Raw genomic sequence first — 25,422 nt, 5'->3', positions numbered from 1 at the left:
GGTCCCTCGCCACGTGGCGTAGCGCGACAGCAGATTCTGACACACGGCGTAGTAGTTGTGGTCCACGGTGACACGGTTACACAGAGACTCCTTGGAGAAGGACAGGCAGGCCTCTTTGTCACAGTCCTCGAAGCGACTCTCGTACCACACGTCATAGTTCTCTGGTTTATCTGGAGAGAGAGAGAGAGAGGGAGAGAAGAGAGAGAGATATGTGAGACAGGTACAGACAGACAGGTAAGACCACAGACAGACAGGTCAGACCACAGACAGACAGGTCAGACCACAGACAGACAGGTCAGACCACAGACAGACAGGTCAGACCACAGACAGACAGGTCAGACCACAGACAGACAGGTCAGACCACAGACAGACAGGTACCACCTCATAGTTCTCTGGATGTAGAGAGGCTAGAGGAGATGAGACAGCAGGTATGGACAGACAGGTACACAACAGACAGACAGGTACCACACTTCGCATCGAGAGAGAGAGAGAGAGAGAGAGAGAGAGAGAGAGAGAGAGAGAGAGAGAGGTGAGAGAGAGAGAGAGAGAGAGAGAGAGAGAGAGAGAGAGAGAGAGAGAGAGAGAGAGAGAGAGAGAGAGAGAGAGAGAGAGAGAGAGAGAGAGAGAGAGAGAGAGAGAGAGAGAGAGAGAGAGAGAGAGAGAGAGAGAGAGAGAGAGAGAGGTGAGACAGTTACAGACAGGTACAGACAGACAGGTGTCACCCATGGTAGTTCTCTGGAGGGAGAGCGGAAGAGAGGTGAGACAGCAGGTTGAGAGATATAACTATTGGGCGGCAGGTAACCTAGCGGTTAACTCTGTTGATGCCCCCTTGAGCAAGGTGCTTAACCAGTAAGTCGCTCTGGATAACAGATGGAAAGAGAAGCTAACATATGGAATTGTTTTAAGATGGTCAAACCATGGATCATTTAGCTATTTGATTTTTGCATTTTTTGGACCCCTTTCTATATAGAAAAAACGATTTGATAAGATATTGAATTAGTCCTTTACTACTGTAGCCCATAGAAACACATTTAATAACACATTCATAAATGAGAAAAAAAAGACAGTCAAAAAATGAATCATAAGGAATAAGGTTTTTAAAGTGTATGTCCTATATCTAGGAGACGCTATATAAGACAGCTCAGGATTATTTGTTATTTTTTGGGGCACATATTTAACCCCTTATTTTTGTTGGCACATAACTACTTCCATTTGTTTGCATGGATGACCTTAAAAGGAGTCCTTTGGGGGTCGTAGAGCTGACAGAGAACACCATCGTGTTCGTGAGAGTCTCCCTTTTCCATAGTGAGAAGAGCGATTTTTTTTGGGGGGGGGGGGGTGCCTCATTGTCTGACAAACACCGCTTCAGCTCGGCCACCGTCCACCGCAGATGTGGAAGGCCGACATCGGTAGATGCGGTGGATTGAGATGCAGCACATGCAAAAATATATCTCTAGCTTAAACTGACGGATTATGATGGGGATTTTTTGCGACTCTTAAGGATTAAATGTACTGTTAGATTAATACATGACTACTATGATATTATTATATATTATTATTATATAGGGTATTATATTTAGAGTTAGTGATCTAGCTAATGTGTTTTGAGTTTCCTTACTCAGGTGGAGAATTAGCCCCAAATAAATTAGCCTATGATATTAGCACACATAAAGACACAGGCAAATTGATCTATATTGTACAAAAAAAAATATATATATATATTTTGTTGTTGTTGTTTCATCATCACGAGATGATGAAACAACATATTTATTCAATACCATCTCAGAAGTGTATTACACTTTTTAATAAAGCTGTGACTGACTTTATAAGATGAAAGGCCTACGAAATGTTGGTATTGCGTGAAGCCAAATCATTGGCTGGTGCCACAAACTGAAAGACTTAGCAGGAGCAGTGCCACCAGGGGAAAATGTTAGCCTGTAGCCCTGCTATAAGGGGAACGTCCTCCATATATAAAAGTTGTACTATTGTAGGGGACAAAGATGAGAAGAGTGTTGGCTTGGCCAAACGCAAGCTATTGTGCAAGCCGCTGTTCAGGTAGGATGCATTCTTTGAAAAAAAAAATCTTCATATTTATAATAATTTGTTTTATTATTATTGTAGCCCTATTTATTAATCCAAACCAGCTCTTTAAAATATGCAAAACAAGTTTTGTTTCATTTTGTCGAGACATTTTCGTTTGGCAAAATTAAGTTTTGATATGTATTTTTTTTTAATCGTGTGCGCCGTATTTAGTTTAAGATAGGTTATAAGTAAGCCTGTTGTAAAATAAATATCATTAGCCTATTGCTGTCATTTGTTGGGTACACTAGGTGTTCTTGGTAATTTCTGCCTTCTCAAAACTTCTGTGAAGGTTTAAACCAGTTCGGAAGTGCTTTGTCTCATTCTGTTTAACCATTTTCTTTGGCCAAATGTAATGTTGTGTTTGCCGTGACATAATACACTGCTGGTATTTTCCCTATAAAGAATGGCTCGACTTACTTTTGATGTTACCTTAATAAAGTTAAGGGGCGGCAGGTAGCTTAGTGGTTAAGAGCGTTGTGCCAGTAACCGAAAGGTCGCTGGTTCTAATCCCCCGAGCCGACTAGGTGAAAAATCTGTCGATGTGCTCTTGAGCAAGGCACTTAACCCTAATTGCTCCTGTAAGTCGCTCTGGATAAGAGCGTCTGCTAAATGACTAAAATGTAAAGTTCATAAACTTTTGTGAAGGTTTGGTGTGATGTAAATGTAATGGGGCTATCAGTCTATTATACTGCTGGTCTATGATATGAACGCAGTGCACACCGGTGCTCCAACTGACTCCGACAGTGAGGTGCGGAAGAACGTTTTAGGCCTATATTCTAACAATATAATGCTTATCTTTATTTTTTTTAATATTCTTATTGAAGACTAACGAATTAGCCTCCTTCTGCACGCCTATATCTGCATAGCAGACGCAGTAGCCTATCTGACAAGGAGAAAGAAATTAATTTCCCGCCGGAATATCTTTATCTCTCTCTCTGGGGCTAAGCCTAAGTTTATCTTCCTTATAGGTGTTTAGATTTTTTTTGCAAATGTATTACAAATAAGAAACAGAAATACCTTATTTACATACAGTACCAGTCAAAAGTGTATTTTTACTTTTTTCTACATTGTAGAATAATAGTGAAGACATCAAAACTATGAAATAACACATATAGAATAATGTAGTAACCAAAAATGTGTTAAACAAAATCAAAATAGATTTTATATTTGAGATTCTTCAAAGTAGCCACCCTTTGCCTTGAAGACAGCTTTGCACACTCTTGGCATTCTCTTGACCTGGCTCTCATGAGGACCGCCACAGGAAAGGCAGACTGTGTGAATCAGGCATTCATGGTCGAATTGCTACAAAGAAACCACTACTAAAGGACACCAATAAGAAGAAGAGACTTGCATGGGCCAAGAAACACGATCAATGGACATTAGACCGGTGGAAATCTGTCCTTTGCTCTGGAGTCCAAATCTGAGATTTTTGGTTCCAACCACGGTGTCTTTGTGAGACGCAGAGTAGGTGAACGAATGATCTCTGCATGTGTGCTTCCCACCGTAAAGCATGGAGGAGGAGGTGTTATGGTGTGGGGATGCTTTGCTGGTGACACTGTCAGTGATTTATTTAGAATTCAAGGCACACTTAACCAGCATGGCTACCACAGCATTCTGCAGCGATACACCATCCCATCTGGTTTGGGCTTAGTGGGACTATCATTTGTTTTTCAACAGGACAATGACCCAACACACCTCCAGGCAGTGTAAGGGCTATTTTACCAAGAAGGAGAGTGATGGAGTGCTGCATCAGATGACCCGGCCTCCACAATCCCCCGACCTCAACCAAATTGATATGGTTTGGGATGAGTCGGACCTCAGAGTGAAGTAAAAGCAGCCAACAAGTGCTCAGCATATGTGGGGACTCTGTTGGAAAAGCAATCCAGGTGAAGCTGGTTGAGAGAATGCCAACAGTGTGCGAAGCTGTCATCAAGGCAAAGGGTGGCTATTTGAAGAATCTCAAATATAAAATATATTTTGATTTGTTTAACACTTTTTTGGTTACTACATGATTCCATATGTGTTATTTCATAGTTTTGATGTCTTCAATATTATTCTACAATGTCCAAAACTTCTGACTGGTACTGTTTATCACATTTTATATGAATATAATACAGTGGATGCCTAAGCCTATAGGCATGCAATTAGTGCTCAAATCTCTGACAGCTGAATCGTTAGGTGGAAAATTATTGTTTTAGGAAAGTAAAAACCCATAAAACAATAGACTATACAGTTTTGCATATGCTACACATCGAGACACAAGGGATAATGTTTTTGTAACTAGTTATAGGCTGTTTAAGGAGGCGTAAATGTGGCTCATTTGGCCAATATCCCTCGTTGCGGGGGTGGACGGCCTCAATGGGTTACTCACCCAATGCATATGGATGACCAGTACGTTACTCAAAATGTCCGATCAATTAAAATCTTGACGGAAACCATGGACTAAAGACATGGATGATATGACTAGGAATACTGTGAAAGAGGGGACTAGCAATGGTTAGAGCAAGTCCATTACATTTCAACAGCAGTAAACGCATAATATCCCTATCATTGTTGTGGGCTATTAAAAACAATTTTAGCTGAATTGGAATTGATCCAGACTCTGTGAACAAAACAATCGCCTACCATGGGACCATCTTGGCAGCTTCAAGCATGGGGATTTAAAATGGCTGCTAGATGGTCTATTTTTAAATACATTTTCAATTGGCATGATTTGTAGTAGGAAAACAATCAAAATGGAAAATCTTACATGACCAGGCCCTGAAGGAGATTACTGCAAGAGTCTGTGTATTTTGGGATACATACAACCAATCAACAAACTCATTAAACATTTCATCTGGCAAAAATAGACAAACCACTTTCCTGTTTTATTGAACCAATCAAAAAATGTGAACACTTTCCTTTCTCCTTCATCAGTGCATGTTATATTTATCTTTTCTGTTTAGGGACTTGTGAGGTCGATAGAGGAAAACAAATCTCACATGATGAGAAAGCAGTTGGAGTTGCATTAAAGCAGATCAATAGTTAGAGAGGAGGATGATCCCTGAGGATTCCAAAATAATCAGAGGATCAGCCTTTCTAATGCAGTGGTCCTCCGGCCCTGTCAGAATGACTCAATCACACTGCTGCTGACGTTGGGACCTAAAATATATTTCCATTCAAAATCCTATTTTCCCTAACCTCAACCCTTACCATAACCTTACCCCTTACTCTTACCCTAATTCTAATCTTAACACTAAATGTAACCCTAAACATAACCCCTAAGCTTAAAATAGCCTTTGTCCTCATGGGGATGTGGGAAATGTCCCCACAAGGGATACTTTTCCTTCTTTTACTTTATCCATGAGGATAGAAGAACCAACCAACCCAACCACACTGCCCCGTCAGCTAGCTAGGGCCTCATCGGCGGCCCCCCCCCCCCCGTTGTGGACGGGCCCTTTCAGCTCAATCAATGTTTTTGATAAAGACAGATTAAGACTGAGCCAGACACACACATGGTCAAGGTGAGGAGAATTACATTTATGCTTTAGACTCAGAGCCAGCGAAGCATCACACATCATGGCCAACTGACAGAGTCGGGAGAGGGACACACCAAAAAAAAAAAATATATATATATACACTGCTCAAAAAAATAAAGGGAACACTTAAACAACACAATGTAACTCCAAGTCAATCACACTTCTGTGAAATCAAACTGTCCACTTAGGAAGCAACACTGATTGACAATACATTTCACATGCTGTTGTGCAAATGGAATAGACAACAGGTGGAAATTATAGGCAATTAGCAAGACACCCCCAATAAAGTACTGGTTTTGCAGGTGTGACCACAGACCACTTCTCAGTTCCTATGCTTCCTGGCTGATGTTTTGGTCACTTTTGAATGCTAGCGGTGCTTTCACTCTAGTGGTAGCATGAGACGGAGTCTACAACCCACACAAGTGGCTCAGGTAGTGCAGCTCATCCAGGATGGCACATCAATGCGAGCTGTGGCAAGAAGGTTTGCTGTGTCTGTCAGCGTAGTGTCCAGAGCATGGAGGCGCTACCAGGAGACAGGCCAGTACATCAGGAGACGTGGAGGAGGCCGTAGGAGGGCAACAACCCAGCAGCAGGACTGCTACCTCCGCCTTTCTGCAAGGAGGAGCAGGAGGAGCACTGCCAGAGCCCTGCAAATGACCTCCAGCAGGCCACAAATGTGCATGTGTCTGCTCAAACGGTCAGAAACAGACTCCATGAGGGTGGTATGAGGGCCCGACGTCCACAGGTGGGGGTTGTGCTTACAGCCCAACACCGTGCAGGACGTTTGGCATTTGCCAGAGAACACCAAGATTGGCAAATTCGCCACTGGTGCCCTGTGCTCTTCACAGATGAAAGCAGGTTCATACTGAGCATGTGACAGACGTGACAGAGTCTGCTGCCTGCAACATCCTCCAGCATGACCGGTTTGGCGGTGGGTCAGTCATGGTGTGGGGTGGCATTTCTTTGGGGGGCCGCACAGCCCTCCATGTGCTCGCCAGAGGTAGCCTGACTGCCATTAGGTACCGAGATGAGATCCTCAGACCCCTTGTGAGACCATATGCTGGTGCGGTTGGCCCTGGGTTCCTCCTAATGCAAGACAATGCTAGACCTCATGTGGCTGGAGTGTGTCAGCAGTTCCTGCAAGAGGAAGGCATTGATGCTATGGACTGGCCCGCCCGTTCCCCAGACCTGAATCCAATTGAGCACATCTGGGACATCATGTCTCGCTCCATCCACCAACGCCACGTTGCACCACAGACTGTCCAGGAGTTGGCGGATGCTTTAGTCCAGGTCTGGGAGGAGATCCCTCAGGAGACCATCCGCCACCTCATCAGGAGCATGTCCAGGCGATGTCGGGAGGTCATACAGGCACGTGGAGGCCACACACACTACTGAGCCTCATTTTGACTTGTTTTAAGGACATTACATCAAAGTTGGATCAGCCTGTAGTGTGGTTTTCCACTTTAATTTTGAGGGTGACTCCAAATCCAGACCTCCATGGGTTGATACATTTCATTGCCTGCCAAGGAAGTCGTTTCCATCTGCTTCTCCTCCTCCATCCTGTAGTGGAGTAGACGGAGAACAGCAAGAGGATTGTTCCAATCATCGCTGGTCCCCATGTCACAAGTCGTGGAAACAGGAAGGCAGCCGCGTGCTGCTAAGCGGACTGGAGTGTCTGGGAGAGGTCCGGAGCAGATTGACATGAAGACCTGGTGCCTCATCTACCTGCGCCTTCATCACTGGGACTGCCTGTGTCTGGGACTGCCTGTGTCTGGGACTGCCTGTGTCTGTGACTGCCTGTGTCTGGGACTGCCTGTGTCTGGGACAGCTGTGCTGACTCCAACTAAGCTGATTCCAGCAGTGGCTTCGTTGTGGAGTTTGGCTCCTTTCCCTCTCTCTGGATCTGACGGGGCACTGCCTGCTTTGGGAGGTCTGGACTTATTGCCGGGAGCAGCGGGTGTACGCTATCCTGCTTCTCGTGGGCCCGTGAAAGGCTCAAGGAATTGTGTGAGGGGTAGGAATGGGTGGGTTTCTCCATCCCTTTCTCCAGCCGTTGTATTGGGCAGTTCAATGGTGAAAAATGTCTTAGTCCCTTTGTGCTATCCAGGACACCAATAAGCTGCTCCCAAACATTTTAAACCAGCATAAGGAAATGGAGTCTATCATAGTTCATGTGGGATCCAATTACATTATGAAGGGCAGCTCAGAACAGCTGAAGATGGTTTTTAAAGAACTGATTGGGTCACTACTTGACACCAACAAACATCCCATAATATCAGGCCCTCTGCCCTCCCTAAACCGTGGCATTGAACGGTTCAGCAGACTTTTAGCCCTCCATAACTGGCTACGAGACTATTGCAGCTCTGTGGGTGTAACATTTATTGACAATTTTGATACCTTCTGGAAACAAAGCTTGTTTTATAAGGAGGATGGGATCCACCCAAATCATTTGGGTTCCTGGATCCTTTCACAGCATTATAAGGCTGCGTTGAGACAATGACCCAAGCTTCCCAGTAAAGCAATGAAAACATTCTAGAAAAGTGCTAAAAATAGCCCACGTGAACATATGTAGCTTAAGAAACAAGGTTCATGAAATCAATAACTTGCTAGTAACAGATGACATTCATATTCTGACTATCTCTGAAACTCACTTAGATAATACCTTTGATGATACAGTGGTAGCAATACATGGTTATAACATATACAGAAAATATAGAAATGCCAATGGTGGAGGTGTTGCTGTTTATATTCAGAACCACATTCCTGTAAAGCTTAGAGACGATCTCATGTTAAATGCTATTGAAGTAATATGGCTACAGGTTCATCTGCCTCACCTAAAGCCCATTCTGGTAGGAAGCTGCTATAGACCACCAAGTGCTAACAGTCAGTTTCTGGATAACATGTGAAATGCTTGATAATGTACAGTTCTTTCAGAAAGTATTCAGACACTGACATTTTCCACATTTTGCCTTATTCTAAAATGGATTAAATTGTTTTTTTCCCTACACACAATACCCCATAATGACAAAGCAAAACATATATTATATATTTTTTTTGCACATTTATAAAGAATATAAAAACTGAAATATCACATTTACATAAGCATTCAGTCCCTTTACACAGTACTTTGTTGAAGCACCTTTGGCAGTGATTACAGCCTCAAGTCTACTCGGGTATGAGACTACAAGCTTGGCACACCTGTATTTAGGGAGTTTCTCCCATTCTTCTCTGCAGATCCTCTCAAGCTCTATCAGGTTGGATGGGGAGCGTCGCTGCACAGCTATTTTCAGGTCTCTCCAGAAATGTTTGATTGTGTTCAAGTCCGGGCTCTGGCTGGACAACTGAAGGACATTCAGAGACTTGTCCCGAAGCCACTCCTGCGTTGTCTTGGCTGTGTCCTTAGGGTCGTTGTCCTGTTGGAAGGTGAACCTTCGCCCCAGTCTCAGGTCCTGAGCGCTCTGGAGCAGGTTTTCATCTAGGATCTCTCTTTACTTTGCTCCGTTTATCTTTCCCTCGATCCTGACTGGTCTCCCAGTCCCTGCCGCTCAAAAACATCCCCACCGCATGATGCTGCCACCATCATGCTTCACCGTAGGGATGGTGCCAGGTTTCCTCCAGACGTGACGCTTGGCATTCAGGCCAAAGAGTTAAATCTTGGTTTCATCAGACCAGAGAATCTTGTTTCTCATGGTCAGAGTCCTTTAGGTGCCTTTTGGGAAACTCCAAGCGGGCTGTCATGTGCCTTTTACTGAGGAGTGGCTTCCGTCTGGCCACTCTCCCATAAAGGCCTGATTGGTGGAGTGCTGCAGAGATGGTTGTCCTTCTGGAAGGTTCTCCCATCTTCACAGAGGAAGTCTGCAGCTCTGCAGCTCTGTCAGAGTGACCATCAGGTTCTTGGTCACCTCCCTGATCAAGGCTCTTCTCCCCCGATTGCTCAGTTTGGCCGGGCGGCCAGCTCTAGGAAGAGTCTTGGTGGTTCCAAACTTCTTCCATTTCAGAATGATGGAGGCCACGGTGTTCTTGGGGACCTTCAATGCTGCAGAAATGTTTTTGTACCCTTCCCCAGATCTGTGCCTTGACACAATCCTGTCTCGGAGCTCTACGGACAATTCCTTCGACCTCATGGCTTGGTTTTTGCTCAGACATGCACTGTCAACTGTGGGACCTTATATACAGTGAGGGAGAAAAGTATTTGATCCCCTGCTGATTTTGTACGTTTGCCCATTGACAAAGACATGATCAGTCTATAATTTTAATGGTAGGTTTATTTGAACAGTGAGAGACAGAATAACAACAACATAAATCCAGAAAAATGCATGTCAAAAATGTTATGAATTGATTTGCATTTTAATGAGGGAAATAAGTATTTGACCCCTCTGCAAAACATGACTTAGTACTTGGTGGCAAAACCCTTGTTGGCAATCACAGAGGTCAGACATTTCTTGTAGTTGGCCACCAGGTTTGCACACATCTCAGGAGGGATTTTGTCCCACTCCTCTTTGCAGATCTTCTCCAAGTCATTAAGGTTTCGAGCCTGACGTTTGGCAACTCGAACCTTCAGCTCCCTCCACATATTTTCTATGGGATTAAGGTCTGGAGACTGGCTAGGCCACTCCAGAACCTTAATGTGCATCTTCTTGAGCCACTCCTTTGTTGCCATGGCCGTGTGTTTTGGGTCATTGTCATGCTAGAATACCCATCCACGACCCATTTTCAATGCCCTGGCTGAGGGAAGGAAGTTCTCACCCAAGATTTGACGGTACACATGGCCCCGTCCATCGTCCCTTTGATGCGGTGAAGTTGTCCTGTCCCCTTAGCAGAAAAACACCCCCAAAGCATAATGTTTCCACCTCCATGTTTGACGGTGGGGATGGTGTTCTTGGAGTCATAAGCAGCATTCCTCCTCCTCCAAACACGGCGAGTTGAGTTGATGCCAAAGAGCTCGATTTTGGTCTCATCTGACCACAACACTTTCACCCAGTTCTCCTCTGAATCATTCAGATGTTCATTGGCAAACTTCAAACGGGCCTGTATATGTGCTTTCTTGAGCAGGGGGACCTTGCGGGCGCTGCAGGATTTCAGTCCTTCATGGCGTAGTGTGTTACCAATTGTTTTCTTGGTGACTATGGTCCCAGCTGCCTTGAGATCATTGACAAGATCCTCCCGTGTAGTTCTGGGTTGATTCCTCACCGTTCTCATGATCATTGCAACTCCACGAGGTGAGATCTTGCATGGAGCCCGAGGCCGAGGGAGTTTGACAGTTCTTTTGTGTTTCTTCCATTTGCAAATAATCGCACCAACTGTTGTCACCTTCTCACCAAGCTGCTTGGCAATGGTCTTGTAGCCCATTCCAGCCTTGTGTAAGTCTACAATCTTGTCCCTGACATCCTTGGAGAGCTCTTTGGTCTTGGCCATGGTGGAGAGTTTGGAATCTGATTGATTGATTGCTTCTGTGGACAGGTGTCCTTTATACAGGTATCAAACTGAGATTAGGAGCACTCCTTTTAAGAGTGTGCTCCTAATCTCAGCTCGTTACCTGTATAAAAGACACCTGGGAGCCAGAAATCTTTCTGATTGAGAGGGGGTCAAATACTTATTTCCCTCATTAAAATGGAAATCAATTTATAACATTTTTTACATGCGTTTTTCTGGATTTTTTTGTTGTTATTCTGTCTATCACTGTTCAAATAAACCTACCATTAAAATTATAGACTGATCCTTTCTTTGTCAGTGGGCAAACGTACAAAATCAGCAGGGGATCAAACACTTTTTTCCCTCACTGTAGACAGGTGTGCCTTTCCAAATCATGTCCAATCAATTAAATTCACCACAGGCGGACTCAAATCAAGTTGTAGAAACATCTCAAGGATGATCAATTGAAACAGGATGCACCTGAGCTCAATTTCGAGTCTCATAGAAAACCTTTTTTTTTTAATTCAATTGCAGAAATGTCTAAAAACCTGTTTTTCACTTTGTCATTATGGGGTATTGTGTGTAGATTGATGAGGATATTTTTTATTTTAATCCATTTTAGAATAAGGCTGTAACGTAACAAAATGTGGAAAAAGGGAAGGGGTCTAAATACTTCCCGAATGCACTGTATGTGATATCAATAGAGAGGTATATTTTCTGGGTGATTTAAATATTGACTGGCTTTCATCAAGCTGCCCACTCAGGACAAAGCTTCAAACTGTAACCAGTGCCTGCAACCTGGTTCAGGTTATCAGTTAACCTACCAGGGTAGTTACAAACAGTACAGGAAATCATGTATTGATCACATCTTTACTAATGCTGCTGAAATGTGCTTGAAAGCAGTATCCAAATCAATCGGATGTAGTGATCACAATATAGAAGCCATATCTAGGAAAACCAAAGTTCCAAAGGCTGGGCCTAATATTGTGTATAAGAGGTCATACAATACGTTTTGTAGTGATTCCTATGTTGTTGATGTAAATAATTTGTGTTGGTCCATGGTGTGTAATGAGGATCAACTAGACACTGCACTTGACACATTTATGAAATTGCTTATCCCAGTTACTAATAAGCACGCAGCCATTAAGAAAATGACTGTAAAAACTGTTAAATCACTGTGGATTGATGAGGAATTGAAAAATTGTATGGTTGAGAGGGATGAGGCAAAAGGAATGGCAAATAAGTCTGGCTGCACAACCGAATGGCAAATGTACTGCAAATCGAGAAATCATGTGACTAAACAGAACAAAAGAAGAAGAAACTACACTATGAAACAAGCATAAATGACATAAAGAATGATAGTAAAAAGCTTTGCAGCACCTTCAATTACATTTTGGGCAAAAAGGCAAACTCAATCCATCATTCATTGAATCAGATGGCTCATTCATCACAAAACCCACTGATTTGCCAATTACTTAATTGGCAAGATTAACAAACTTAGGCAAGACATGCCAGCAACAAACGCTGACACTACACATCCAAGTATAACTGATCAAATTGTGAAAGACAAGCATTGAATACATAATTTTGAATTCCGTAAAGTGGAAGAGGTGAAACAATATTGTTGTCCATGGACATTGACAAGCCACCGGGGTCTGACAACTTGGATAGAAAATTACTGAGGATAATAGCAGAAGATATTGCCACATCTTCAATCTAAGGCTAACAGAAATTAATTTCAAAAACTAAAAGCATTGTATTTGGGACAAATCATTCACTAAACGCTAAACCTCAACTCAAGCTTGTAATAAATCATGTGGAAATTGAGCAAGTTGAGGTGACTAAACTGCTTGGAGTAACCCTGGATTGTAAACTGTCATGGTCAAAGCATATTGATACAACAGTAACTAACATGGGGAGAAGTCTGTCCATAATAAAGCGCTGCTCTGCCTTCTTAACAACACTATCAACAAGGCAGGTCCTACAGGCCCTAGTTTTGTTGCACCTGGACTACATTTTACATTTTTGTCATTTAGCAGACGCTCTTATCCAGAGCGACTTACAGTTAGTGAATACATTTTTTTTTAAAGTTTTCATACCCACCGTGGGAATCGAACTCACAACCCTAGCGTTGCAAACACCATGCTCTACCAACTGAGCTACATCCCTGCCGGCCATTCCCTCCCCTACCCTGGACGACGCTGGGCCAATTGTGCGCCGCCCCATGGGTCTCCCGGTCGCGGCCGGCTACGACAGAGCCTGGATTCGAACCAGGATCTCTAGTGGCACAGCTAGCACTGCGATGCAGTGCCTTAGACTGACTGCTGTTCAGTCGTGTGGTCAGGTGCCACAAAGAGGGACCTCGGAAATTTACAATTGGATTAGAACAGGGCACCATGGCCTGTCCTTAAATATACACGGAGAGCTAAAATTAATAGCATTCTAAATCTCTCATGGCTCAAAGTGTAAGAGAGATTGACTTCATCACTACTTGTTTTTGTAAGAAGTGTTGACATGCTGAATGCACCGAGCTGTCTGTTTAAACTACTAGCACACAGCTCGGACACCCATGCATACCCCACAAGACATGCCACCAGAGGTCTCGTCACAATCCCCAAGTCAAGAACAGACTATGTGAGGCGCACAGTACTACATAGAGCCATGACTACATGGAACTCTATTCCACATCAGGTAACTGATGCAAGCAGTAGAATCAGATTTAAAAACAGATAAAATACACCTTATGGAACAACGGGGACTGTGAAGATACACACACAGACAATAAGGCACTGAAGTAAAACTGCAATTGGAAAATAAATGAACTTATGTCCTGAATATGAAGTGCTATGCTTGAGACAATTCCAACACAACACATCACAGAGTACCACTTTTCATATTTTCAAGCATGGTGGTGGCTGCATCATGTTATGGGTATGCTTGCATCTGCAAGGACTAGGGCGTTTTTTTTTAGGACAAAAATAAACTGAACAGTTAAGCACAGGCAAAAACCTAGAGGAAAACCTGGTTCAGTTTGCTTTCCAACAGACACTGGGAGACAAATGCACCTTTCAGCAGGACAATCAACTGCTTACCAAGACGACATTGAATGTTCCTGAGTGGCCTAGTTACAGTTTTGACTTAATAGCGGCTTGAAAATCTATGGCAAGACTTGAAAATGTCTGTCTAGCAATGATCAACAACCAACTTGACAGAGCTTGAAGAATTTTTAAAATAATGTGCAAATATTGTACAATAAACCCAGAAAGTTGTAATCACTGCCAAAGGTGACTGTAACATGTATTGTATCTCCACCCTCTCCGAGTTGGGCATCTCCGGAGCTGTTCTCTCTTGGATTGCGTCCTACCTGACAGATCGCTCCTACCAAGTGGCGTGGCGAGAATCTGTCTCCGCACCACGTGCTCTCACCACTGGTGTCCCCCAGGGCTCAGTTCTAGGCCCTCTCCTATTCTCTCTATACACCAAGTCACTTGGCTCTGTCATATCCTCACATGGTCTCTCCTATCATTGCTACGCAGACGACACACAATTCATTTTCTCCTTTCCCCCTTCTGATAACCAGGTGGCGAATCGCATCTCTGCATGTCTGGCAGACATATCAGTATGGATGACGGATCACCACCTCAAGCTGAACCTCGGCAAGACAGAGCTGCTCTTCCTCCCGGGGAAGGACTACCCGCTCCATGATCTCGCCATCACGGTTGACAACTCCATTGTGTCCTCCTCCCAGAGTGCGAAGAACCTTGGCGTGACCCTGGACAACACCCTGTCGTTCTCCGCTAACATCAAAGCGGTGACCCGATCCTGCAGGTTCATGCTCTACAACATTCGCAGAGTACGACCCTACCTTACACAGGAAGCGGCACAGGTCCTAATCCAGGCACTTGTCATCTCCCGTCTGGATTACTGCAACTCGCTGTTGGCTGGGCTCCCTGCCTGTGCCATTAAACCCCTACAATTTATCCAGAATGCTGCAGCCCGTCTGGTGTTCAACCTTCACAAGTTCTCTCATGTCACCCTGCTCCTCCGCACACTCCACTGGCTTCCAGTTGTGGCTCGCATCTACTACAAGACCATGGTGCTTGCCTACGGAGCTGTGAGGGGAACGGCACCTCCTTACCTTCAGGCTGATCAGACCCTACACCCAAACGAGGGCACTACATTCATCCACCTCTGGCCTGCTAGCCCCCCTACCTCTACGGAAGCACAGTTCCCGCTCAGCCCAGTCAAAGCTATTCGCTGCTCTGGCACCCCAATGGTGGAACAAGCTCCCCCACGACGCCAGGACAGCGGAGTCACTGACCACCTTCCGGAGACACTTGAAACCCCACCTCTTTAAGGAATACCTGGAATAGTATAACATTAATCCTTCTACCCCCCATAAAAAATAAATACAAATAAACAAATAAGTGGTTGTCCCACTGGCTATCATAAGTTGAATGCAGCAATTTGTAAGTCACTCTGGATAAGAGTGTCTGCTAATTGACGTAAATGTAAATGTAAATATTGACTCAGGGGTGTGAATAGTTACGTAAATTAGATATTTCTGTATTACATTTTCAATAAATTTGCTAACATTTCTAAAAACATGTTTTTACTGTCATTTTGAGATATTGTATGTAGATGGGTGAGAGAAAAAAAAAAATATTTTGAATTCAGGCTGTACTTTCTGAAGGCAGTATGTGTCTATATCAAGGTGAAGGCTGTGTGTGTCTATATCATGGTGAAGGCTGTGTGTGTCTATATCAAGGTGAAGGCTGTGTGTGTCTATATCAAGGTGAAGGCTGTGTGTGTCTATATCAAGGTGAAGGCTGTGTGTGTCTATATCATGGTGAAGGCTGTGTGTGTCTATATCAAGGTGAAGGCTGTGTGTGTCTATATCAAGGTGAAGGCTGTGTGTGTCTATATCAAGGTGAAGGCTGTGTGTGTCTATATCAAGGTGAAGGCTGTGTGTGTCTATATCAAGGTGAAGGCTGTGTGTGTCTATATCAAGGTGAAGGCTGTGTGTGTCTATATCAAGGTGAAGGCTGTGTGTGTCTATATCAAGGTGAAGGCTGTGTGTGTCTATATCAAGGTGAAGGCTGTGTGTGTCTATATCAAGGTGAAGGCTTTGTGTGTCTATATCAAGGTGAAGGCTGTGTGTGTCTATATCAAGGTGAAGGCTGTGTGTGTCTATATCAAGGTGAAGGCTTTGTGTGTCTATATCAAGGTGAAGGCTGTGTGTGTCTATATCAAGGTGAAGGCTGTGTGTGTCTATATCAAGGTGAAGGCTGTGTGTGTCTATATCAAGGTGAAGGCTGTGTGTGTCTATATCAAGGTGAAGGCTGTGTGTGTCTATATCAAGGTGAAGGCTGTGTGTGTCTATATCAAGGTGAAGGCTGTGTGTGTCTATATCAAGGTGAAGGCTGTGTGTGTCTATATCAAGGTGAAGGCTGTGTGTGTCTATATCAAGGTGAAGGCTTTGCGATAGGTTCATTGATGAGCGCAGCAAAAAAAGTAAAGTACTTTGTTGCTTCTTTGTCTGAAACTCCAAAAGAAAAATGTTCTGATCACCTTCCTTCCTCCCCAACCAGAACCTGGAAACAAACCAGATTATTTCCAATTCAAATGACTCCTGGAACTCTGGTCGAGAGTGTGGTTAGTGACCGTCTTCCTCCCGCCCTGATATCAGGCTTTTATATTCTCCTCACTCCACATCCCTCTCGCTCCAAACCACCCTGAGACGACGTCGGGTCAAATACACAGCATGCCTACCAATGCAGTTACATTGACCAGCTTCGAAAAACGGTGTGTTCTCCAATATCCCTCCTATTGTCATTGCAATACCTATTGCTAAATAATAAGGACAATAGCCATCTGACCATGTACACTATAATCAGCACTATAGCTACACTGAACCTACTACACCTCTCTCTCACAGATGGTGTGATTGTGGCAGGAAACCGGATACCTGCTGAAGCCGTTTGCATGTTGGAGTTGAAAGTCAAATCAGCCTCTATTTAAACAGACGAGATTTATCCTCAGGTTTAAGTGTCTTTCAGTCTCAGTTGTTTTTAAATTGGAGTATACAGTGGGGGAAAAAAGTATTTAGTCAGCCACCAATTGTGCAAGTTCTCCCACGTAAAAAGATGAGAGAGGCCTGTAATTTTCATCATAGGTACACGTCAACTATGACAGACAAATAGAGAAGAAAAAAATCCAGAAAATCACATTGTAGGATTTTTTATGAATTTATTTGCAAATTATGGTGGAAAATAAGTATTTTTTTCCCCACTGTACACCTTAGCCAAATACATTTAAACTCCGTTTTTCACCATTTCTGACATTTAATCCTAGTAAGAATTCCCTGTCTTAGGTCAGTTAGGATCACCACTTTATTTTAAGAATGTGAAATGTCAGAATATTAGTAGAGAGATCCCCCTGTTGCTTCAATATATCCACATAATTTTCCTTCCTCATGATGCCATCTATTTTGTGAAGTGCACCAGTCCCTCCTGCAGCAAACCACCCCCACAGCATGATGCTGCCACCCCCGTGCTTCACGGTTGGGATGGTGATCTTCGGCTTGCAAGCCACCCCCTTTTTCCACCAAACATAACGATGGTCATTATGGCCAAACAGTTCTATTTTTGTTTCATCAGACCAGAGGATATTTCTCCAAAAAGTACGATCTTCGTCCCCATGTGCAGTTGCAAACCGTAGTCTGGCTTTTTTATGGCGGTTTTGGAGCAGTGGCTTCTTCCTTGCTGAGCGGCCTTTCAGGTTATGTCGATATAGGACTCGTTTTACTGTGGATATAGACCTTTTGTACCTGTTTCCTCCAGCATCTTCACAAGGTCCTTTGCTGTTGTTCTGGGATTGATTTGCACTTTTCACACCAAAGTACGTTCATCTCTTGGAGACAGAACGCGTCTCCTTCCTGAGCGGTATGACGGCTGCGTGGTCCCAAGGTGTTTCTACTTGCGTGCTATTGTTTGTACAGTTGAACGTGGTACCTTCAGGCGTTTGGAAATTGCTCCCACGGATGAACCAGACTTGTGGAGGTCTACAACAAAAGGTCTTGGCTGATTTCTTTTCATTTTCCCATGATGTCAAGCAAAGAGGCACTGAGTTTGAAGGTAGGCCTGGAAATACATCCACAGGTACACCTCCAATTGACTCAAATGATGTCAATTAGCCTATCAGAAGCTTCTAAAGCCATGACATCATTTTCTGGAATTTTCCAAGCTGTTTAAAGGCACAGTCAACTTAGTGTATGTAAACTTCTGACCCACTGGAATTGTGATACAGTGAATTATAAGTGAAATAATCTGTCTGGAAACAATTGTTGGAAAAATGACTTGTGTCATGCACAAAGTAGATGTCCTAACCGACTTTCCAAAACTATAGTTTGTTAACAAGAAATTTGTGGAGTGGTTGAAAAACGAGTTTTAATGACTCCAACCTAATGGTATGTAAACTTCTGACTTCAACTGTATATATACACACACACACACTACCAGTCAAAAGTAGTGTGCAGAGCTGTCATCAAGGCAAAGGGTGGCTACTTCGAAGAATCTCAAATATACAATATATTTTGATTTGTTTAACACTTTTTTGGTTACTACATGATTCCATATGTGTTATTTCATAGTTTTGATGTCTTCACTATTATTCTACAATGTAGAAAATAGTAAAAAATAAAGAAAAACCCTTGAATGAGTCGGTGTTCTAAAACTTTTGACTGGTACTGTAAGTATTCATTCACACAGCTGAGTCAAGGGGTGTGAATACTCTCTGAAGGGACTTTAGTTTAACGTATTTATTCAATTCCAGGAAGAAAGAATACAGTCATGTCAGCTGTTAGTTTGAGCCTAGACATGTCTTTGCATACAGCCCATCAATGGAAACAGGATGCACCTGAGCTCCATTTCAAGTCTCATAGCAAAGGGTCTGAATACTTATGGAAATAAGGTATTTCTGTTTTATATTTTGTATACATTTGCACAAATTTCAAAAAACCTGTTTTCACTTTGTCATTATGGGGTATTGTGCGTAGATTGCAGATTATTTTATTTTTGTAATCCATTTTAGAATAAGGCTGTAATGTAACAAAACGTGGAAAAAGTCAAGGGGTCTGAATACTTTCCGAAGGCACCGTTATAATACAGACAGTCTGGTAGATAGATTAGACAGACAGACAGACAGACAGACAGACAGACAGACAGGCAGGCAGGCAGGCAGGCAGGCAGGCAGACAGACAGGCAGGCAGGCAGGCAGGCAGACAGGCAGGCAGGCAGGCAGGCAGACAGGCAGGCAGGCAGGCAGGCAGGCAGGCAGGCAGGCAGGCAGGCAGGCAGGCAGGCAGGCAGGCAGGCAGGCAGGCAGGCAGACACCACTACAGCAGACATTGTCAGCTCCCGTCCAACACATTACCAGCTCTTATTACCCCTCTCCTTCTTTCTCATGGCTTAAACTGAATGGCCAGAGTAAGCAGCTTGGATTGTCAGGCTCTAAATGTGTCTGTGTATAAAGGCAGTGTTGACCTTGCAGGCAGAGTTTCTCTGTGTAGAGAGAGAGGCTGAAATGACAGGGTTGCACTGTGTGGCTTTTGGCTAGCACGCACACAGGGGGGGGAAACACACACGAAGGACAGGACACAGTCAGGGGAGGGGAACACACACAAAGGACAGGACACAGTCAGGGGAGGGAAACACACACGAAGGACAGGACACAGTCAGGGGAGGGAAACACACACGAAGGACAGGACACAGTCAGGGGAGGGAAACACACACGAAGGACAGGACACAGTCAGGGGAGGGAAACACACACGAAGGACAGGACACAGTCAGGGGAGGGAAACACACACGAAGGACAGGACACAGTCAGGGGAGGGAAACACACACGAAGGACAGGACATAGTCAGGGGGGATATTCTACAGAGGTGTCCATGTTCGTGCTAAAATATCAAACACGCATACATGCAGGGGCACACACACACAGGTGTACTCTCTCACACACACACACACACACACACACAGGTGTACTCTCACACACACACACACACACACACACACACACACACACACACACACACACAGGTGTACTCTCACACACACACACACACACACACACACACACACACACACAGGTGTACTCTCACACACACACACACAGGTGTACTCTCACACACACACACACACACACACACACAGGTGTACTCTCTCACACACACACACACACACACACACACACACACACACAGGTGTACTCTCACACACACACACACACACACACACACACAGTGAGTGTCCATCTGCTCTTCTGTGGTGACAGACCTTGTCCTTTGGCCAGCATTTTATCTCAGTGTGTGTTTGTCACGATCCGTCCCCATCTCTCTCTCCCACGCAGGCCACACATCCACCTATCTGTCACAGGGCACAGTGGTGGCACCAGTCCCCCACAAACACAGTGGTGGCACCAGTCCCCCACAAACACAGTGGTGGCACCAGTCCCCCACAAACACAGTGGTTGATCATTTTGATAGGATTTCTACCAGGGGGACACATCTAAAGGCCTTTCCCACCCTCTGATGTAGAGCTGGGGAGGTGTGTGTGTGTGTGCGTGCGTGCGTGCGTATGTGTGTGTGTGTGTGTGTGTGTGTGTGTGTGTGTGTGTGTGTGTGTGTGTGTGTGTGTGTGTGTGTGTGTATGTGTGTGTGTGTGTGTGCGTGCACCGGGGGTTAGAGGGGAAAATAGTGGCATGGACAACTTTGTTCCACTTGGTTCATCGATTGCTGTTACCAGTTTACTTTTGAAGGACAGACTGGGCCAAAGTTACCGTTAGGCCTGCGCATGGCTTTGATAGTGGACGTACATGTAAGACATAAAGCCCTAGCAGAACCGGTAAGACGTACCATCTTCCTATAGGTACCATCACCCTAACCTCTCGTGGAGAGACTACCAATACATCTTCGGTAGCATCTGTCGTGACAACGGAACGTGTGAGATAATGAGCCAACATTAGTTCCGGAGTTTGTTTCCCTGGTCATTGGGACGCATCATAAAGCGGCTCTTAAACTAGGGGAAGAGTTTCCTTTTGAGAGGGCGGTCCCAGAAGTTCAATCAACTATCTGACCCAATTCAAGATTTGAGTTCTAGGTTAACAGAGATTACCATCACCCTGATCCACTCCCGGTACAAGCCTAGATCACAGATACTACTGAGTATCAGAAGATAGGGAGAGAAACACATACTGACATCAGAGCGGTTTAATCCACCCATGTGTGAAATATGTTATATAGTGTGGTAGGGTAGTGTGGTAGTGTAGTGTAGTAGTGGGGTAGCGTAGTGTGGTAGTGTAGTGTGGTAGTGTAGTGTGGTAGGGTAGTGGGGTAGGGTAGTGGGGTAGGGTAGTGGGGTAGGGTAGTGTGGTAGTGTAGTGTGGTAGGGTAGTGGGGTAGGGTAGTGGGGTAGGGTAGTGTGGTAGTGTAGTGTAGTAGTGGGGTAGCGTAGTGTGGTAGTGTAGTGTGGTAGGGTAGTGGGGTAGGGTAGTGGGGTAGGGTAGTGGGGTAGGGTAGTGGGGTAGGGTAGTGGGGTAGGGTAGTGGGGTAGGGTAGTGGGGTAGGGTAGTGGGGTAGGGTAGTGGGGTAGGGTAGTGGGGTAGGGTAGTGGGGTAGGGTAGTGTGGTAGTGTAGTGTGGTAGGGTAGTGGGGTAGCGTAGTGGGGTAGGGTAGTGGGGTAGGGTAGTGGGGTAATGTAGTGGGGTAGGGTAGTGGGGTAATGTAGTGGGGTAGGGTAGTGGGGTAGGGTAGTGGGTTAATGTAGTGTGGTAGGGTAGTGGGGTAGGGTAGTGGGGTAGTGGGGTAGGGTAGTGTGGTAGTGTAGTGTGGTAGCATAGTGTGGTAGTGTAGTGTGGTAGTGGGGTAGCGTAGTGTGGTAGTGTAGTGTGGTAGGGTAGTGGGGTAGCGTAGTGGGGTAGGGTAGTGGGGTAGGGTAGTGGGGTAGGGTAGTGTGGTAGGGTAGTGGGGTAGTGTAGTGTGGTAGGGTAGTGGGGTAGGGTAGTGTGGTAGTGTAGTGTAGTAGTGGGGTAGCGTAGTGTGGTAGTGTAGTGTGGTAGGGTAGTGGGGTAGCGTAGTGGGGTAGGGTAGTGGGGTAGGGTAGGGTAGTGTGGTAGTGTAGTGTGGTAGTGTAGTAGTGTAGTGTGGTTATGTAGTGTGGTAATGTAGTAGTGTAGTGTGGTTATGTAGTGTGGTAGTGTAGTGTGGTTATGTAGTGTGGTAGTGTAGTAGTGTAGTGTAGTAGTGTAGTGTGGTTATGTAGTGTGGTAGTGTAGTGTGGTAGTGTAGTGTGGTAGTGTAGTAGTGTAGTGTGGTTATGTAGTGTGGTAATGTAGTAGTGTAGTGTGGTAGTGTGGTTTGGTAGCATAGTGTGGTTATGTAGTGTGGTAGTGTAGTAGTGTAGTGTAGTGTAGTGTGGTTATGTAGTGTGGTAATGTAGTAGTGTAGTGTAGTGTGGTAGTGTGGTTTGGTAGCATAGTGTGGTTATGTAGTGTGGTAGTGTAGTAGTGTAGTGTGGTTATGTAGTGTGGTAATGTAGTGTGGTAGTGTAGTAGTGTAGTGTAGTGTGGTAGTGTAGTAGTGTAGTGTGGTAATGTAGTGTGGTAGTGTAGTGTGGTAGTGTAGTGTGGTAGTGTGGTGTGGTAGTGTAGTAGTGTAGTGTGGTAATGTGGTTATGTAGTGTGGTAGTGTAGTGTAGTGTGGTTATGTAGTGTGGTAGTGTAGTGTGGTAATGTAGTGTGGTAATGTAGTAGTGTAGTGTAGTGTGGTAGTGTAGTAGTGTAGTGTGGTAGTGTAGTGTGGTAGTGTAGTGTGGTAGTGTAGTAGTGTAGTGTAGTGTGGTTATGTAGTGTGGTAATGTAGTAGTGTAGTGTAGTGTGGTAGTGTAGTGTGGTAGTGTAGTGTGGTAGTGTAGTAGTGTAGTGTGGTAGTGTAGTGTGGTAATGTAGTAGTGTAGTGTAGTGTGGTAGTGTAGTGTGGTAGTGTAGTAGTGTAGTGTGGTAGTGTAGTGTGGTTATGTAGTGTGGTTATGTAGTGTGGTAGTGTAGTGTGGTAGTGTAGTAGTGTAGTGTAGTGTGGTAGTGTAGTGTGGTAGTGTAGTAGTGTAGTGTGGTAGTGTAGTGTGGTAGTGTAGTGTGGTAGTGTAGTAGTGTAGTGTGGTAGTGTAGTGTGGTTATGTAGTGTGGTAGTGTAGTGTGGTAATGTAGTGTAGTAATGTTGACAACACAGAGGAAAGCAGGTGATGGTAACAGAACAAGGATGGCTAGGAGACACACAGGCACGAGAACCGCAAACAAAGACACCGGGTGTCATAGCAACAGAGAAAACAGCACACACACAAACACACCTCCTCATTTATCCAGCCTGATCACTGGAAATAGACTTCGGACGTTTGAAAAGGTCTTGAGAGAATCGATATATGCCTTCCTCAGCGCTCACAAAAAACATCAATAATAATAATCGCCCAGCACTGGGCGCCAACTCATGACGTTCGGAGCCGAAGCTTGCTGCACAGTTCACAATGCTCTAGCAAGCCGTGAGAAGACTTGATGATCCTTTATGGTAATGGCGAATTGGTTTCTTTCTATTATTTTGTTTTAAGATTTCCCCAAACCATACCCCTAACCTTACTTAATGCCTAAACTGTTAACATTTGAGTTGTTTTCGGTTTTAACCCTGTTAACCACGCAAAGTTAACCCAGTAACCACGCGGAACCAATGCGTCAAAAATAAGACGTTCATCCATAATACGTTGAATTTCGATGAGAAACTGAGTATCTTGTTGGATATATCACAGCCAGACGAACACTAGGGTTACAAAGGGAGAGAGGGGTTAGGTTATTACTGGAAACTTTCACAGTACTGTCACTGTACCTCAGACAATCCAATTACCACAAGACATCTAGTTGCCCTTTTGGGTTCTTCAGATTATCACAGGTGTCCGTAATCATCTCTGGCCTTCCGTGTAAAATAAGATGATTTAAAAATAAAAATAGAATGACAAAGCTGTAACACACTATCCTAAACATAAACCATAAACTCAGTGAATACCATTGGTGTTTAAAATGAGGGTAAAATGAGGGTAAATGATATTTATTTAACTATGTTAATATGTCTTTGTTGTAAATGTTTTGGTGCTAAGAGTTGCAGAGTTCATTGAAAATAATTACATTGTTGATTACATGCTTTTTTCATTAATTAGGCTATTTTCTCTTCAACCATGTGGTCTAAACTCGTGGACAATAAGGACAAAGATATTTTTTAAAAACTACATTTTTCACAAGTTATTGAAGTATAAAATGTGTCACTAAAATTGCAAAATATTCCGGTAACTTTGGTAAACTGCCGGTAGCTTTGCAACCCTAATACATGACTCCCCCCTCCCCCCCAAGTGGTGTGACAACAACAACAACTCACTTTGTTTGATGAGTCTCTTGTCGGCCACCAGGACATTCTCACCGTCCACCACGATGACCTTTCCGTCCCGCGGCCCCACGGCAAAGTTATCAAAGCTCACGTCCAGCAGGTAGAGGGCGAACTCAAAGTCGTTGTTGGTGAGCTGCTCAGCGATGTCCATCAGCTGTCGGGCCAGGTCAACCCTCTTCTCCCACGGAGCGTTGTAGAAAGACCACAGCTCCTCACCGACGTAGTTCACTGCCACCACGCGACCACACGCTCCCAGGTACTTGGCAAACGGCCAGCCCTCGTCTGACGGGAAACTCTGTAGGAGAGAAAGGAGGGATGTGGGTTATTAGAAGAAAGAGATGTGGAGGAAAGAGGAAAGAGGTGTGGAGGAAAGGAGTGTGGAGGAAAGAGGTGTGGAGGAAAGGGGTGTGGAGGAAAGAAGAAAGAGGTGTGGAGGAAAGAAGAAAGAGGTGTGGAGGAAAGAGGTGTGGAGGAAAGAGGTGTGGAGGAAAGAAGAAAGAGGTGTGGAGGAAAGAAGAAAGAGGTGTGGAGGAAAGGGGTGTGGAGGAAAGGGGTGTGGAGGAAAGAGGAAAGAGGTGTGGAGGAAAGAGGTGTGGAGGAAAGAGGTGTGGAGGAAAGAGGTGTGGAGGAAAGAAGAAAGAGGTGTGGAGGAAAGGGGTGTGGAGGAAAGGGGTGTGGAGGAAAGAGGAAAGAGGTGTGGAGGAAAGAGGTGTGGAGGAAAGGGGTGTGGAGGAAAGAGGTGTGGAGGAAAGAGGAAAGAGGTGTGGAGGAAAGGGGTGTGGAGGAAAGGGGTGTGGAGGAAAGAGGAAAGAGGTGTGGAGGAAAGAGGAAAGAGGTGTGGAGGAAAGAGGAAAGAGGTGTGGAGGAAAGGGGTGTGGAGGAAAGAGGAAAGAGGTGTGGAGGAAAGAGGTGTGGAGGAAAGGGGTGTGG

At 44.6% G+C, this 25,422-nt stretch overlaps 1 protein-coding gene across 1 annotated transcript; it reads right to left on the bottom strand.

Moving 5' to 3' along the window:
- Positions 1-5: 5 nt before the first annotated feature.
- Positions 6-24,796, bottom strand: LOC311116527 (divergent protein kinase domain 2A; the record flags this gene model as incomplete). Its single annotated transcript, XM_084191612.1, has 2 exons — positions 6-170; positions 24,484-24,796. Coding segments are annotated over 2 exons (478 nt in total), but the record flags the coding sequence as incomplete, so codon positions are not given.
- Between the last annotated feature and the right edge of the window lie 626 nt (positions 24,797-25,422).

This window comes from Coregonus lavaretus (genome assembly GCF_964263955.1).
Source record: "Coregonus lavaretus genome assembly, contig: HAP1_SCAFFOLD_5589, whole genome shotgun sequence".
NCBI classification, from domain to species: domain Eukaryota; kingdom Metazoa; phylum Chordata; class Actinopteri; order Salmoniformes; family Salmonidae; genus Coregonus; species Coregonus lavaretus.
This window is presented reverse-complemented; position numbering and strand designations above follow the sequence as displayed.